At 42.9% G+C, this 16031-nt stretch overlaps 1 protein-coding gene across 1 annotated transcript in view; it reads left to right on the top strand.

The window, feature by feature from the left end:
• Positions 1 to 9951, top strand: part of jakmip2 (janus kinase and microtubule interacting protein 2) — a gene marked incomplete at its 5' end in the record, with an annotated part of 30696 nt that extends 20745 nt beyond the window's left edge. Inside the window, 10 exons of the mRNA XM_079507816.1 lie at positions 4772 to 4873; positions 5270 to 5323; positions 5435 to 5500; positions 5614 to 5682; positions 6033 to 6110; positions 6342 to 6392; positions 6724 to 6876; positions 7492 to 7557; positions 8166 to 8242; positions 9890 to 9951. Of these exons, the coding sequence (XP_079363942.1) occupies positions 4772 to 4873; positions 5270 to 5323; positions 5435 to 5500; positions 5614 to 5682; positions 6033 to 6110; positions 6342 to 6392; positions 6724 to 6876; positions 7492 to 7557; positions 8166 to 8216 (690 nt within the window). The 3' untranslated portion in view covers positions 8217 to 8242; positions 9890 to 9951. The remainder of the gene's footprint in view (positions 1 to 4771; positions 4874 to 5269; positions 5324 to 5434; positions 5501 to 5613; positions 5683 to 6032; positions 6111 to 6341; positions 6393 to 6723; positions 6877 to 7491; positions 7558 to 8165; positions 8243 to 9889) is intronic.
• Between the last annotated feature and the right edge of the window lie 6080 nt (positions 9952 to 16031).

Here is a 16031-nt window from a genome sequence, read left to right as displayed (position 1 = left end):
GTAAAATCCACCCGCCGCCTATGGCTGAAACAATTTAATTCTTTACTGTTGATCAATGATCATGCTGAAATGTTGAAACAAGATGCTGAAACAATTGAATGTGTTCGTTGTGAAAGCGTACCACTGTGTTTATTAGCAAACTGTAAATAAAGTACCAAACAAAACAAACTGGGGGGGCTGGGGCACTCACTGCCGTTATAAGAACCTTCCGCCACTGGTCCTGTGACTCTGTCTGTCATGTACAGTACATTGGCTGTATTTACTATTTAAAATAACATTTTGATAAATGTCACATGATGACAAAATAGAATTGGACACCAGGTTGAAAGTGGTTAACTTTTGGGTCAAAAGGGTCAATGGTCAAGTTCATAATAGACAGCTAGAACAAGAGATGCTAGTGTGGGCGAGGTTTGTCGGATCTTGGAGGTGGCAGTTCGAGCAGGGGACCTCATACCTTCCTTTTTCTAGCCACATTAGCCAGCTCTGACTGGGGCATCCTGGGGTTCCCTGGGCGGTGTGGAGATATACCTGTAATCCCTCCACCTGTCACTTGGTCTGCCCTGTGGCCTCTCCCCACCTGGACGTGCCTGGAAAACCTCCTTGGGGAGACGACCAGGAGGCATCTTTATAGAAGCAATTTTACTCTAGGTTGGCTATTTAGTAAGTCAGCCAAGTAATCGGTGTCACTTCTTAGCTACTAATGCTAGCCTAACAGCATAAAATTGAGTTGGACACAATTACTCAAGCCAAAACTATATATATAGTTTCAGCTCATAATTCTTCACCTACTTTACCAATACTACGCATGGATTTCAGATCAAACATTGCAGTGAGGTAGATATCAGCTGAATTATCCAATTCAATGCCCTTAACCACTTTGAACCTGGAGTTCCTATTCTGGACATGTCATTATAGGCAAACATTTTAATATTCATGAAAAGATATCAAGAAGAATTTCAGAATGCTTGAGCTCAAACGATCTTATAGATTAGATAGTTTTGCTATTTGTCATAATTATGAAGAACTATATGCTGAAAGGGTTAAACTAGACCATGGTGTAATATTGAACAAATATTTCCCAAGAGGTAATTTGGCCCAGATGTATCAAAAAGTGTGTATAAGTTGAAACAAAATGTATACATGGACATACTACATTCTTAGAAAAAAAATAAGTAAAATGAGTGTCATTCTTTAAAGTTTAATTTTCATCTTTGCCGTAACAATTTAAGGAATGCACAGGCACATTTTGACGAGTCACATTTTTCATCTTCTATAATTTATAACATGCAGCCAAGAGAGTAATTGGTGGCGCGCTATGAGCTTGTAGATCTGCTATTTTTCAATAGCTAAACTATAACATAATGCTTAAAACACCAAAAGGGGTTCCCGCCCAAAATGGGCTAACAGCATAAAATTTAGTTGGACACAATTACTCGAGCCAAAACTACCCACAGTTCAGGGCAAACTGATGTGATGACCCAGTTTAATGGCCCAATTTCCCATTACGGATCAACAGGATTACGGCTGATCTTTTGGAAGTAGCCAAACATGGGAATTAATTACCAAAACACGGCACTAAGCATAGCATACATTCTGCAATTCTTTGGGATTCTACATTCTACGTTTTAAATGTTGTGCGCTGTGGCATGCTTACATTCCATTCACGTGCAGACGCCAAAGAATGTCCTTTGGCGTCTGCGTATGTGGAGCCACCTCATTAGTCCCTAATTTGCTTCACCTTTTGTAGGCCGGAGGATGCTAGAGAGATGGTTGATGATTTGGGTGGGTAGGGCTGTTTTTTTAGTCAAGTACATTTGAAATTGAGACTCTACCTTTTTATTTTAAAGTATTTTATTGAATTTCCACAATTACAAAGCATCACAGTAGCCTACACATCAAGGCTTGTAAATAATAAAACAGACTGCTTGTCATCATATAAATACAAAGTTACAAAAAACAGGCTGCTTGTCATCATATACATACAAAATTACATACATGTCATCACAATTCAGAAACAAGCACCTAGGCGCCAGGGCGCGCGAGCAGCGGTGGCCGAACGGATAGCGGCGCGGTCTTGATACCGGAAGGTTCCTAGTTCGAATCAGCCGTCCGACACGTTTAAATTACCACCGCTGAAGTGCCCTTGAACAAGGCATTGAACCACTACGATGAAATGTGTTCTATGAGCAGGGCCTGGCTGGAAACAAGTTCTTGAGCTTAGCCCAGATACCCTGGGTAAATATAGATTTAATTTAATTTCATTTCATTTCATTTCAAACAGCACCATCCTTTAGTGCGATGTGTGTCTATCCGCTCGCACACCCCAACGCCCAGATGCCTGCACCGAGTGTGTGGTTCTGAAGGTGCTGCCATGCGCCAACAAACACCATTCTTTGGTGCCATGTGTGTCTGTCCGCAAGCACATAACAACACCCCCAAAACCACACACTCCGTATCAACATTTAATTGAGACTCTACCCTTTACCCATCCTAACTATTAGGAGTCTGTGGTGGGGAAACTATTTTTAACAGTGCCCAGGGAGCAGTTATGGGTTAAGTGGGACACTTCTGACACATGGCTGGCTGTCCTATTCCGTCCTATTCCCAGACGTCCTCTCTCTACCCAGTCATCCATCCTAGGACATCCAGTGCACCACACTTCTCCCAAAAGTGTTTGCTTTAGGTCGTGTCTAATGGGCTGAGATGATCCTCGGTGTCTTGCAGGGTTCAGTGGATGTATTGCCTTTACAGATGAGATGAAAACCGTTGGGTGTCTGTCTGATGAAGCAGCCAGTTGTGAGTCACGGAGTCAAGGATCCCGGTTCAAATGACGCCATGTCTCGCATGTCTTCCATCTGTTTCCTGTCTCTCTCCACTCTCCTATCTAAATAAATAAAAACATGACAAAAATAATTTCTATATTCTGTAGTAGGCCTATTGATCTCACTTGCACAATGATTACCTAAGGCGAATCACATGAAATGCTGGTTATAAAACTTTAAGCATTAAACTCATAGGGCTCTATTTTCGTCACCGCTAAACCCCTTATCCCTAAACTTCTTTGCCTTTTTTTACTATTTTGATTTGTATTTTTATAGTTCAACTAGCCAATCTACATTGACACGCTGTGAGCTTGTAGACTGACCATTTTAACTATTCAAAAATGTTTTGCAAAATAGTAAAACCAGGCAAAGAAGTTTAGGGATAAGGGGTTTAGCGGTGACAAAATCAAACTTTCCCTCTCTCGGTCTTGTCACTCTCACACATCTCTCAAAGTATCTCTCTTGTTCTCTCTGTCTCTCCCTCTGTCTCAGTCCCTCGATTGTTTCCTCCATCTCTGTCTTCTCTTTCTCTCCCTCACTCGGGGGACGCCCATAAGACACGTGCCCGCGCACATGCACACACATTTGCGTGCACGTGCCTAACATGCAGACGTGTGTAGCCTATTTAGAAACAGGGTTTATAATGCGCCTTAATTGTATCCATAAAAGTAAATGACAAGTCAAAAACATATTTTATGGACACACTGTCCAGGTCCACAATTCAGAGTCTAAAGGCTCGGCCATCACGGCCACTATTTAATTGCATTCTCCTCCACTGTTGAAACAACAGTGGTGACTGTTGAAACAACAGTGGTGTGAGGCATTCAGCCGTTAAAGGCCGGCGGGCAGGCAGCTACTGTAGCCAGCCAGCCTGTCAGTCAGTCAGCTACTGTAGCCAGCCAGCCTGTCAGTCAGTCAGCCAGGCTACTGTAGCCAGCCTGTCTGTCAGTCAGTCAGCCAGGCAAGAATTCAGCTGACAGTGCACTTTTTGCACTTGTCTTGCTGCAGTGCAGATGTTGAATCAAGCCGGCGAGGGATAGGCCTGCCCCCTAGTGTTTACAGAGGAGAATAGTAGTAGAGTCCCCTCTGCTGCTCTCTCACTCACAAGGGAGTTAACGCTGCAGTATGCACGGTGGTGCAATAATTAATTCAAGAAGAGCAGTGATGGGGTGGCCTGGTGGTTCAACGTGTTTGTGCACACAGAGCACAATGCTGTGCTGGGGATGAGTCGGGAGAACCCAGGTTCAAATCGGACCCCAGTCTTGTCTCGCGTGTGCCTCCGCTCTCTGCCCTTGGTTTCCTGTCTCTCTCTAGTACACTATAGTCATATGAAATAAAGCATAAAATTATGCTGCATAAATTCCAATTTCTTTATTTTGAAAGGTCCTGATACCCAGAATAACTCTTAAAGGAGCACTTCACCACTTTTCAACCTATCTTTATATACTAGGTCCTCACTAATAATCATGATAAAATGGCACCATTTTCTTCTACTCTGTCCGTGTCTCATAGGAGGGCTGTAGGCAGTTCAGAAACCCGTCCACCAGTGACATCATCGATGGGGAATCCAAGCTAATAGAAACTGCAGGCTTTCTAGTACTGAAAAGTTGCAATGCGAAAGTGGAAGCCATTGTTCTCACGATAATACAAATCTAAACATTTTTGTAAACAAAATATTGTTTAAAAAACATCTGTCTAACGATGATGTCACTGGTGGACGGGTTTCGGAATTGCCCACAATCCTCCTATGAGACACAGACTGAGTAGAAAAGAATTGTGCCATGTTATCATGATTATTAGTGAGGACCTATTATATGAAGATAGGTTGAAAAGTGGTGAAGTGGTCCTTTAATAGCCATGAATAAAAAAGTTTTTTTTTCTTCTTTTCTTTGCCCCATAAATGATGTACCTAAAATCTCACATGTCGTCAATCTTTCTTCTCTCTGTAGGAACGAGAGAGGAGATCTCCTCCCTTCAACCACCTGAGGATGCATCCCTTCGCTGAAGGAGTCAGCGCCCTACAGATCTACTGCATGAAGGAGGGAGTTAAGGTACAGTACAGAGTACACACACAGCGGGATATTAACCTACATCACATAACAGGATTATATAACACTGTGTAATGCAACGCAGCATAATGTGTCTCAGTTCTGGTGATTCATCTTGGTGGTTAACCGTTATTTTATACTTTGAATACATATATTTTAAAGCGAACATTTTTAACTCAAATCTTTGCTTCTGGGGTCAGGAGGGGGGGTCCGTGGCCAAATGCATACGGTGTATTGTTGGGGGTCCTTGACATGAGAAGGTCTGAGAACCACTGATATATAGAAACATTTTCAGAAAACTGTTAGACATTTGTGGAATCAGCCTCGGGTCTTAATGGGTTAAAGGAACAATGCAAATGTTTGAGCCTGAGGTTTAATGCAGTTTATCACCCTCCACAGGATGTGTGCATACCAGACCTCATCAAACTCCTAGATATCCTGGGCGACAATGGGGTAAGCGAGCTTTATAATGTCACATGACCCAAACAGTGTTCTAGAAAGGTGTTTCGTTCTTAAACATAGCCAAAATCTATGTATACATTTTTTTTCTCTCTCTTTCTTTAGAATTTACGAAATGAGGAACAAGTGGCGATTATTCAGGCCAGCACGGTTCTGTCGCTAGCTGAAAAGGTAAGCACTGAATCTGTCTGCCTGGCTGTTTGCATTGTTAATACTTGGTAAACTTTGAAAAGCCTCCAGCACTCTGGCTGACCTCTGTATTTGCTGTGTGCGTCGCCCTCTAGTGGATCCAACAAATAGAGGGGACAGAGGCAGCGTTGCATCAGAAGATGATGGACCTGGAGATAGAGATGGTGAGTTAAGACAAATCTATGTTTAATTAAAAAGCATACATGATAAGTGTAGTGAGAGAGTCCATTAACTATATTAACCCCGCCGTCCTTATTTTGGCCATGTATTTAATAAAGGCATACATTTTCAAAGTGTGTGTTCAGAGTTGTTCAGGATTTTTCCAAATGTCTTGGAAATAGCAGATCTACAGGATCTTGTAGATTGGCTCATTTTCAAATATCTGAATTATAAAATGTGGCTTTGTATAAATTATATATAAGTCTATATGACATATACAGTATAAGACTGCCCATTGCTAGTGGAATGTCAGACCGCTCAGTTGAATGTGTGTGTTTATGTGGTGATGATACAGGAGATGTTCTGTAAGCAGAAAGGCTATCTAGAAGAGGAGCTTGATTACAGAAAATCGTCCCTGGACCAGGCCTACATGGTGAGAGAAATGTGTACACGTGTGTGTGTGTGTGTGTGTGTGTGTGTGTGTGTGTGTGTGTGTGTGTGTGTGTGTGTGTGTGTGTGTGTGTGTGTGCGCGAGCGCTTTAATGATTGTATGTTTGAGAGGGTGTCTGTGCATACGTGTCTACTGTATGTATGTGTAGGTGTTCTGCGTGTGTTTTCGGAGGTCAGAAATGATACATCTTATGTTCTTGTCTTTGCTCCGCAGCAAATCCAGGAGCTAGAGGCCACATTATACAATGCACTGCAGCAGGACAAGGTGATCACAGCACTTTTTATTACACCTGTAAAAGTTTTAAATATTCATTCTGCTCAATCGGCTTAAAGAATTGTGTCTATCAAAGTCTACAAATACTATTTTGTATGATTTACTTCACACTTGGCGGGTAAAAGTGCATGGCGAGTGGAGTACAGAGTGTCTATAGTCACTAGACTAGTGTGAATATGCGATTTTCCCCAAGATAGAAACATCTACGATTTGCCTTTCCCTTTAAATCTGAACACTGACTGTACCTTTTTGAGTAGTTTGGGGATTATATATGCACAGCAAAGCAATAGCAAATGTCCTAAACTCCCCACGCTGCCGGCAGGTGATCAAATACGGCGAGCCACTGGACGAGATGCAGAGGGACGAGCTGCGGAACTCCGTGGAGAAGCTGAGGAGACAGATGATGAGGAAGAGCAGAGAATATGACTGTCAGATCCTGGCAGAGAGGATGGAGCTACTGCACCAGGCACACCAGGTGTGTGTGTGTGTGTGTGTGTGTGTGTGTGTGTGTGTGTGTGTGTGTGTGTGTGTGTGTGTGTGTGTGTGTGTGTGTGTGTGTGTGTGTGTGTGTGTGTGTGTGTGTGTGTGTGTGTGTGCGTGTGTGTTATGTGTGTGTGTTATGTGTGTGTGTGTGTGCGCACGCGCGTGCGTGTGAGTGTGCGGCTGCGTGCGTGCGGCTGCGTGCGTGCGTGCGTGCGTGCGTGCGCGTGTCTGCCTGTCTTGGGGGTGTCTGTATATAAATGTGTTCTGTCACATGCACAGAGAAGATTGTGTGCACATCTCAATGCCTATAGGCCAGGTGCTGGATGTCAGGCATCAAGGCAAACATCAAGGAAGAGAAAGAACATCCGCACACTAGTTTGTAGAGCTCCGAGACTTACTTTACTTAGAGGCAACACATTGCAACGTTTCGACCTACTAGGTCTTCATCAGGCAAATATTACAATGACAGAAAAAAGAGCAAATATATACAAAAATCATTGATTCATGATCATGCATAACACCTGGGAGTGGGAAGGAGCACAGCAACCTAGACCAATCATCACAGGGCTAGAACCTGTCTCACCTCGTGTCTCTCTGACTGTTTTAGAGAATCCGTGACCTGGAGGATAAGACAGACATCCAGCGAAGACAGATCAAGGACCTGGAGGAGAAGGTATTTATTTTTATTTTTTATCTTATACTTTATTAATCACCACAGGGGAATTGGTACTCTGTCCACCGGAGTACTGGGCAGCCACTGCACCTCAGCTAAGTCTGATGCCGTGTGAGGAGTGTGTTCTTTTTCTATTTTTGAAAGTTACACTTAAATGTTGTATGAGATAAAAAGGTATGGGCTTGCTCAGAGTTATTAATGCAAAAAAATAAATATTCAAGCATGAAGACAGTTAAGGTAGTGCTACTTCCTTAGGAACTGTATGGAGGAGGAGAACATTACAAATGCTGCCTGAAGAAATGGCAGAAATACAGAATTGCCGTTTCCATTCGTTGCCAAATTGCACTTGAATGGAGGACCGGTCTGTTCGTGACCATCTGTGATGCTGTGACACTTCCTCTATAACTTTAACCTGTCTTTTTCTGTCCTTTTTACTAACATGTCTTGAGTGTCGTCCTAATTGGCTCACTATCTCTTCCTCTTTGTTCCCCTCTTTTCATTTCTCTTTCTCTTTCTCTTTCTCTTTCTCTTTCTCTTTCTCTTTCTCTTTCTCTTTCTCTTTCTCTTTCTCTTTCTCTTTCTCTTTCTCTTTCTCTTGCCCTCTCCAGTTTTTGTTTCTGTTTTTGTTCTTTTCTCTTGCCTTTATCCTTTGGCCTTGAAGTCTGTGGTGTGTCCTGTTGCCGAGGTGAGTCCCATGGGCCGTGAAGTCAAACAAAAACCCATCCTCATCAGCAGACCTTGGTCAAGTAGTGTTTGGAAATACCTCCTGATCCATAGGGAGTTTCTAGACTATTGCGATAACATGAAATTGGTTGAATTACATATGAGATGAGATCAGAGGCCTGTACAAACACACCCAGGATATGTTTGAGTTATCTGGCTTCACAAGCCAACAACCACAATCACGTTGACCCGTTAAGACCTGAGGTCGATTCTACAAATGCCTTCTAAATCAGTTTCATGCCAAGGATCCCCAAATTGACATGTATTTGGCTGCAGACCCCCATCTGAAAACGTGTTGTACCAGGGACCCCCAGAAGAGAAGAATATTTCAAACACATTTTCAAGAAATTTCAAAAATAGCAGATGTACAAGCTCACAGTGCAGCACAAAGTGACATGCTGTGAGCTTGTATATGTGCTATTTTTGAATAGCCAACGTATGAAATATGGATAAAGGAGTTTAAATGATTTTGTGCTATGGCAAATCTAAAAGGAAACAGATGCTCTCCCGGTTTTAATAGGTCGTTACTCGTCAACCCAGGTTATTAGAATACAATAGATTGGTTAGTTGGTGCTTTTTTACGTGATCTCTCATCTTAAACATAATCTACTCCGGTAAAGTAAGTAAGTAAAATCTAGGATCTTGCTAACCCCCAAATCCGGCTTTGTTGTACAGGCCCCAGATCACATCAGATACTTTCTGCAAGCTTAAACAAACTAAAAACGATTATTTTCAAATAGCATTTGACTCATGTTTGTCCTGTTCCATGCCATAGTTTGTCTGTTGTCATCTCTGTCATCTCTGTCTGTTGTCATGTCTCATCATCGTTCCCTTTTTTCTTCACACACGTCTTTTGGCGTTTCATCATTGTCTCATATATCTTCAATGTCTACACAGTTCATTTCTTCTCTACAGGTTTTGCTCCGGGGCCCAAAGTTTGTGTTGACCAGTTTTGACATGAACTAATCGCCATTAGCTTGTATTTTTATTTTTCATTTTGCTCATGTCCATATGTTTTCTCTCATCTCTTGGAACGCATGTTAGACAGTAGTTGTCATTTTAGCTTTAGTGTGTTTTCCCTGCATGGGCCATGTTTCATTTAAGCCTGTGTTTTACTAGATCCCATCACATGAGACTTGGCTTTCCAAAGGGCTCCGGTATTCAAATTTAACTCCACCTGTATGTTAATGTGAAGTAACTGTAATGTTGAAGACATACTGTTGTCAAAATCTGTCAAGCTTACAGTTTATACTGTAGTAGAGTTTACTGCTAATTAGTAACAGCTTGATCAAATGTCAGAAGGGGACATGATGGCTTACAGTTGTTAACTTGGAAATTCAACATATACTTATTATTTGTATGTGTATTGTATTGAATTCTGAGACAAATATCAGAGGAGAGGATGAGCACACCATAGCTCAACTCTGGCTTTGAAATGAGGTGTTCGTAGCAGATACTGTACATGTTGAGAATCATAGGCGCGTGCAGCCGTGCATATTCCCATTTTGACATGATTCTGGGCTTCAGTTAGTACTTGCTTGGCAGTCCACACAGCTTGGACTTAAATACGCATAGCCTTAACTCTGCCCCTCTCTTTCTCTTTGTCTAGGTGGTGTGGCAGCTTGGAGATATAGTTTGTGACTGCAGTGTTATTTATTTTCTGGCAGATCGTGGAGCACATGGTGTACGTACTGTAGCGGTGGCTGCTAAGTGTCCTGATGGTCACCTCTTGTCTGTAAGGGGATCAGACGGTCCCAGAACATATTTGGACCAGTTTTTGTTTGGGTGGTGGGTGTGCGGGGTGTGGGGCTGCGTCTTTCTCTATACACACTCCGGGATGCCGTCCTGGGGAGCGTGGAACCTCTCTCCACTCAGGAAGAATAAGAACCGGAACAGATCAGTACAATGGAATAAATACACATAGAGGTGGATACTGGCAACATGTCAAGATGAGTCGACTAAACGGACCCCCCCCCCCACACACACACACACACACACACATACACACACACACACACACACACACATACACACACATACACATACACACACAAATCACATGTAGTGTAGGACACACAGGCGCACAGCACTCACACCCACATGCACACCCACGTATGCAAACAATCTGTTGACAAAACCAAAGCAAAGTCAAGGAGATGTTTTCTCTGCCATGCAGGGTAACAATACGCTATCAGACAGACAGACAGACAGACAGCTCAACAAACAGACACTCCTTGACCTCACTGAACCACGCACCCTCTCCTCTTCTCCTGTTCGTTTCTTTCCAAACCTGACAGAACGGTCCTCTCAATCGCATCCTGCAGCAAGCAGACTCTGGGCCTTTGAGTACGGAGACTGACTGGCCTCAAGTCAGATCAAACTGGACACTCCTCTGCTGGCCTCAGCTCGCTCTACAGGCGAGCCCTCGGTGCAAAGACTTTTGTGCAAAGACTTTTTGGCTCTCTTATAACTGTAGGGGGACGAATGTGGGTGTGACGCGAGTCTCCGCCTGATAAGAGGGAGCAGAGAGACAGAGAAAGAGAGAGAAAGAAACGAATATGCAGAAGAAAAGGATTTTCCACGCAGGATTCCCATGCTGTAAGGCAAGCCCACGTGATCTCCATTTCCACACGGAATCCAGGGCTTGTGAAACAACCTCTTGCGTTTGTTTGTTTTTTTTTCCGCTCAAAGAACCAGCAGACCGAATAAACTTGAATCTCTGGTTTTATATTTTTTCCTCTTCTTTTCTGTTTTATTTCGTTACAGTTCTGCCCTTCCCACAGTCAGTCGCTGCATACCCAAGACTCTCCACCGCAGGTCCCTGAATCTGTACTGCTGTGTATATTATATATATATACATTTGTTGATATGTACATGTGTCTCTGTTATTTCTAGTAGTCACTCTTTCTCTTCTTTCTGTGAATAGTTACACCTCTCTATTCTCTCCCGCAGCTCGAACAGTTTCTGGCAGTTTATAAATTAACTCGAAAAGGTATATGAATTGCTCGGGTTTTATTGTGGTGACGGCTGCAGAGATGAACTTTATTTCCTTAAAGATTGTGACAGGAAGAATATTTGGAATATGAACGTTGAATATGGAATATTTGCCAGTCCTCCTTCCCCTTTTGTGCCATCCCTTGTCTCCATTTTCTACTGCTAAAGGAGGATGTGTGTCTCTGGTTGACCAGCAGAGGGTGTTGGTTTTCGTCTGACTGATATTCCACTTGCCCTTTTTACGTTTAATGTGATAATCAAATCTATTGACAAATCTGTAAATATGTCCACGCTAACTACTGAACTTCTTGGTCAACCTTGGTCAGACGTAGTTGAAAGTCTGTTCAAATTCAAATCTAATTAGGTTTACTTCAGTAATCAATAATCCAAGTCAGGTGACTTTCAGTACAGCAATATTATGGTTTACAAGACAGTGGTTATTTCAAGAGCTGACTGTCGGATGGCTAAAATACACTGGAAGACAATGGAGAATTTATATGGACCTCAGTTTTCTCAAACACTCCCCACCCCCACCGTCGACAAGAATGCTGTAACTTATAAGCAGTGCAATGTAATTTACCCAATTCCCCATCCCTTCTTTTTTACTAACCACAGTTCACTGTTACTAATACTTTTTAAATGCTATGACCCCCCCTCTCCAAACACACACACACACACACACACACACAGACACACACACACACACACACACACACTGGTGGGTGATTGGTTTGACCCCTCTTTACTGTACGGCCCTTTAATGAAGGTCTCCATGCACCCCCTTTTCCAAATGAAATAGAGGAAAGTTATAGCGTAACACTATACCCGTGCTAACTTCTCCGCTCACTCCCCAAGCTAACTAACTGCGCCCCGACTCCTGCAATATTAACTACCTGGCCCTGCTTGTTCCCAGTGTACCTGAGCTAGTGTATCCATTACCTCCACCCCATCCCTCCCCACCCTGGCAACATTCACTTGTCTAGCACATTTAGACCGAAGTTCGATTCTACAAATGTCTTAAGTTTTCAGAAAAAGCTCATGTTTCTATGTCAGTGGTTCTCAAACTATTTCATGTCAAGGAAAAAAGTATATGTAATTGGCTGCCGACCCCCATCTGAAAATATGTTGTTCCAGGGACCCCCCCAGAAGTTAAAAGTTCACTCTGAAATATATTCAAAGATTTGCAGCCACATTTTCACGATTTAAAAAAAATAGCAGACCTACAAGGCTCGTATCTACATGAGCTTGTAGATCTGCTATTTTTCAACAGCTAAAGCATAACATAATGCTTTAAAACACCAAAAGGGGTTCCCGCCCAGAATGGGCTAGGGTAGCCTCTAGCATCTCATTACATCTGTCTACCTACAGTGCTATACATGGCCCCTCCCTCACTTTATCTCATGTAGGGGAATGATTGAGACTATTTTTGTGCAAACTCAGCTAATCTATAGCTAATTGCCTTAAATGCGCTTTTTTCCCCTCGTCAATTTGTATGTTCCGTTTTTAACGGTTATTTTTTCAGGCGGTTGATATATTATAATGTGATCTATATCGTTTTTATTTCACAGAGGATTGGTTTATTTCCCCCCTTCTTTTTTATCGTTATACCTTTTGTCTTCCAATAAGAATTTAACCCCCTCCTACTTTCGTGTATATTATTAAATGAACAAAAGAAAAAGGAATAATGCTGAAAAAAAATAAAAGTTCATGGCCTTTGATCTTGAATGCGAAAGTGTTGTTTATTTCATGTATTTTTGTATATGTGTATTTCATAGTTGCATAATTGAAGGTAGTTCATTTTAGGCCTCTGGGCTCCATTCACTACCTTCATTAATTTTACCCACACTTCATTCATAGGCAAACTGATGCCGTAGGAGGTCACCAACCCAGCAGCAGGACCGGTATCTGCCTGTTTGTGTGAGGAGGAATAAGGAGGAGCACTGCCACACCCTAACAAAATGAACTCCAGCAGGCTGTTGGTGTGTATGTTTCTGGCCAAACTGTCAGCCAAACTGTCAGACAAGGGCTCATTGTCCTCTAGTTCACTGGTTCCCAAAGTAGGGGTCGGAACCTCACATGGGGTCACGGGACACTGATGGTGGGGTCGCAAAATTATTTTGGGTCATCAAAAATATTTTACACACCTGAATAGAATGTGAAATACAATGTAAAATGATTTTAACCATAATTAACCATAATTGTTATTGTCACAAACCCCCTACATATAGCCCTAGGCATGTGTTGACAAATGTGCATCAAACGTGACCCAAACTAGATTGGCTATTTTCCGTACTTCTTAAACATTAGTTTTCTAATTTATGGAATATCTTAGATTTTCTTTTATTTATTCATGATAATATATAAAATATAAAATATTTTTATTTTGTATTTAATTCATGTTATTTAGTAAGTATAGGAAACAAAAAAAATGGGATCCATAAAAATGTGTCCGTGACCCACAAATGGGTCCCGACCCAGCGTTTGGGAACCAGTGCTGTAGTGAGAACTTCATGTGCTCACAGCCCAGCATGTGCTGCTCGACTGGCATTCACCACAGAACACCCAGAATTGGCAGGTGCCCCGTCCTCTTCACAGGTGAGAGCAGACACACTGAGCTCATGTGACAGGCATGAAAGAGTCTGGAGACACACATGCCTGTAACATCATCCAGTGTGACCTCCATGACATAGCCAACGGTACCCTCAGTGCTGTTAGGTATTGTCAGACTGTACGCCGGTGCAGTGGGTCTCCTGGTGCAGAACAATACTTGGCCTGATCCTTTGGCCAGGATGTGTAGACAGTTCCTTAGATGATGAAGACATTGACGCTAGTGAGTGACTGACCCTCTCATCCCCCTGACCTAAATCCAATTGAGCACCATAATGTATTGTTGCATCCGATCCCACCAAACTAGTAAGTACCACTACGAACTGTCTAGGAACTCACTGATGCCCTCGTCCAGGTCTGGGCAGAGATCCCCCTGGACACCCACCGCTGACGGAGCAAGAACATTTCACTTGTAAGTCTAATAATTCAGCTGTTTAAACAATCATGGGACATGTCTACTTAAATAAGCTGACTACACCAACCTATACACAAAGATATACACAAGGTTTTCAGCAAGTCATTCACTGGTGCAATAACAGCCGCCATTTTGTTCTGCTGTTGAACAGTTAATTAATTTGTCATACAAGTAATTGTGATTAATGACATTTATCCAGCTGTGTGTATACAGATAAATGGAAATGATTATTATGGGAAACAATTATGATTAGCTGAGATAATTGCGATCAGCCAATAATGTATGTAATAATCGTGACAGGCCTACTTGTTTGTTCCTGCTGTCATAGTCCCATTGTGTCTGTTTGCTGCTCAGGGTGAGAGCTCATTCAGGTCTCTTATTTATTTGGTTATTACAGCATCTGATGTGCTCTGCACATGGTCCACTTGACATTCTCCAAGGACTACATTCATTTGACATTTTATGCGTTGAGGCCCTTAATTGTCTGAGAGAATTGGACTGATGCATTATGAGAATCATAAGACCTACCTGTCCTGTTCCTGAGGTAAAGTTGACCACGGTTTTGCTACATGACAACAGGAGGGGTTTCCAAGATTTTCATTCTGTTGGGGGTTTTGTTTGCGTGAGATTCAGAGGACATCATAGGAGATTCATCATTTTATCCGGGATAAAGTCTGCTTTTTCACTTTAGTCCTGGTTGTTTTTGCCAATTCCAGAACACAAAAACAAGGAAAGGTAGGAGAGGTCTCCCATGGACCAGCGCTGTATGCCAGAGTGTCCCATGGACCAGCGCTGTATGCCAGAGTGTCCCATGGACCAGCGCTGTATGCCAGAGTGTCCCATGGACCAGCGCTGTATGCCATAGTGTCCCATGGACCAGTGCTGTATGCCAGAGTGTCCCATGGACCAGCGCTGTATGCCATAGTGTCCCATGGACCAGCGCTGTATGCCAGAGTGTCCCATGGACCAGCGCTGTATGCCATAGTGTCCCATGGACCAGCGCTGTATGCCAGAGTGTCCCATGGACCAGCGCTGTATGCCATAGTGTCCCATGGACCAGCGCTGTATGCCATAGTGTCCCATGGACCAGCGCTGTATGCCAGAGGATGTCTGCCAAAGACGAGCTCCACTATCTGTCCACTCCACTTTCAGCAGCTATATATCACTGACACATCCATCCCTCTCTGAGGCTATGAAGTTACACACTGTCTGACGTGACGTGGTGAGTGATTGGGGCTTATTTATGCACATCAGCGTTCATCCAGGAAAGTGTTTCACGGACAAAAGTAATTGTGCTGTAAGCAGTTTAAAAATCACACTCGTGTGAAGTGAGGGGCAAGACAAATCCGAATCCCCATATATAATATGGAGAATAGCACTGACGTCATAGACTGGCCTCAAGTATGATAACGGGTAGGGCACTGGTGGGTATAATGTAATGGGTATTGCATAACTGACGGGAAATGCATCCCGTATCTATAATATGCTTGGTGCTAATTGAATTCCTGCAAGGACAAATATTAAAGAATCCATCTAAATGCATGGAATCTCTGTGTCTGTCTGTCTGTCCCCCGCATAAGTCGAGCACTATCCAGCCAACAACTTCAAACTTGCCGTCCCTGTCGACGAGGACCCCAGGGTGTATTGTGCAGAGGGGGAAGTAGGTTGGACAGGCGGTTGTCCAGGAACAAGAATCTCGGTTATCTGTCCGTCTCTGTGTGTGTGTCTGATCTTA

Source organism: Electrona antarctica, assembly GCF_951216825.1.
Source record: "Electrona antarctica genome assembly, chromosome: 8".
NCBI classification, from domain to species: Eukaryota; Metazoa; Chordata; class Actinopteri; order Myctophiformes; family Myctophidae; genus Electrona; species Electrona antarctica.
This window is presented reverse-complemented; position numbering and strand designations above follow the sequence as displayed.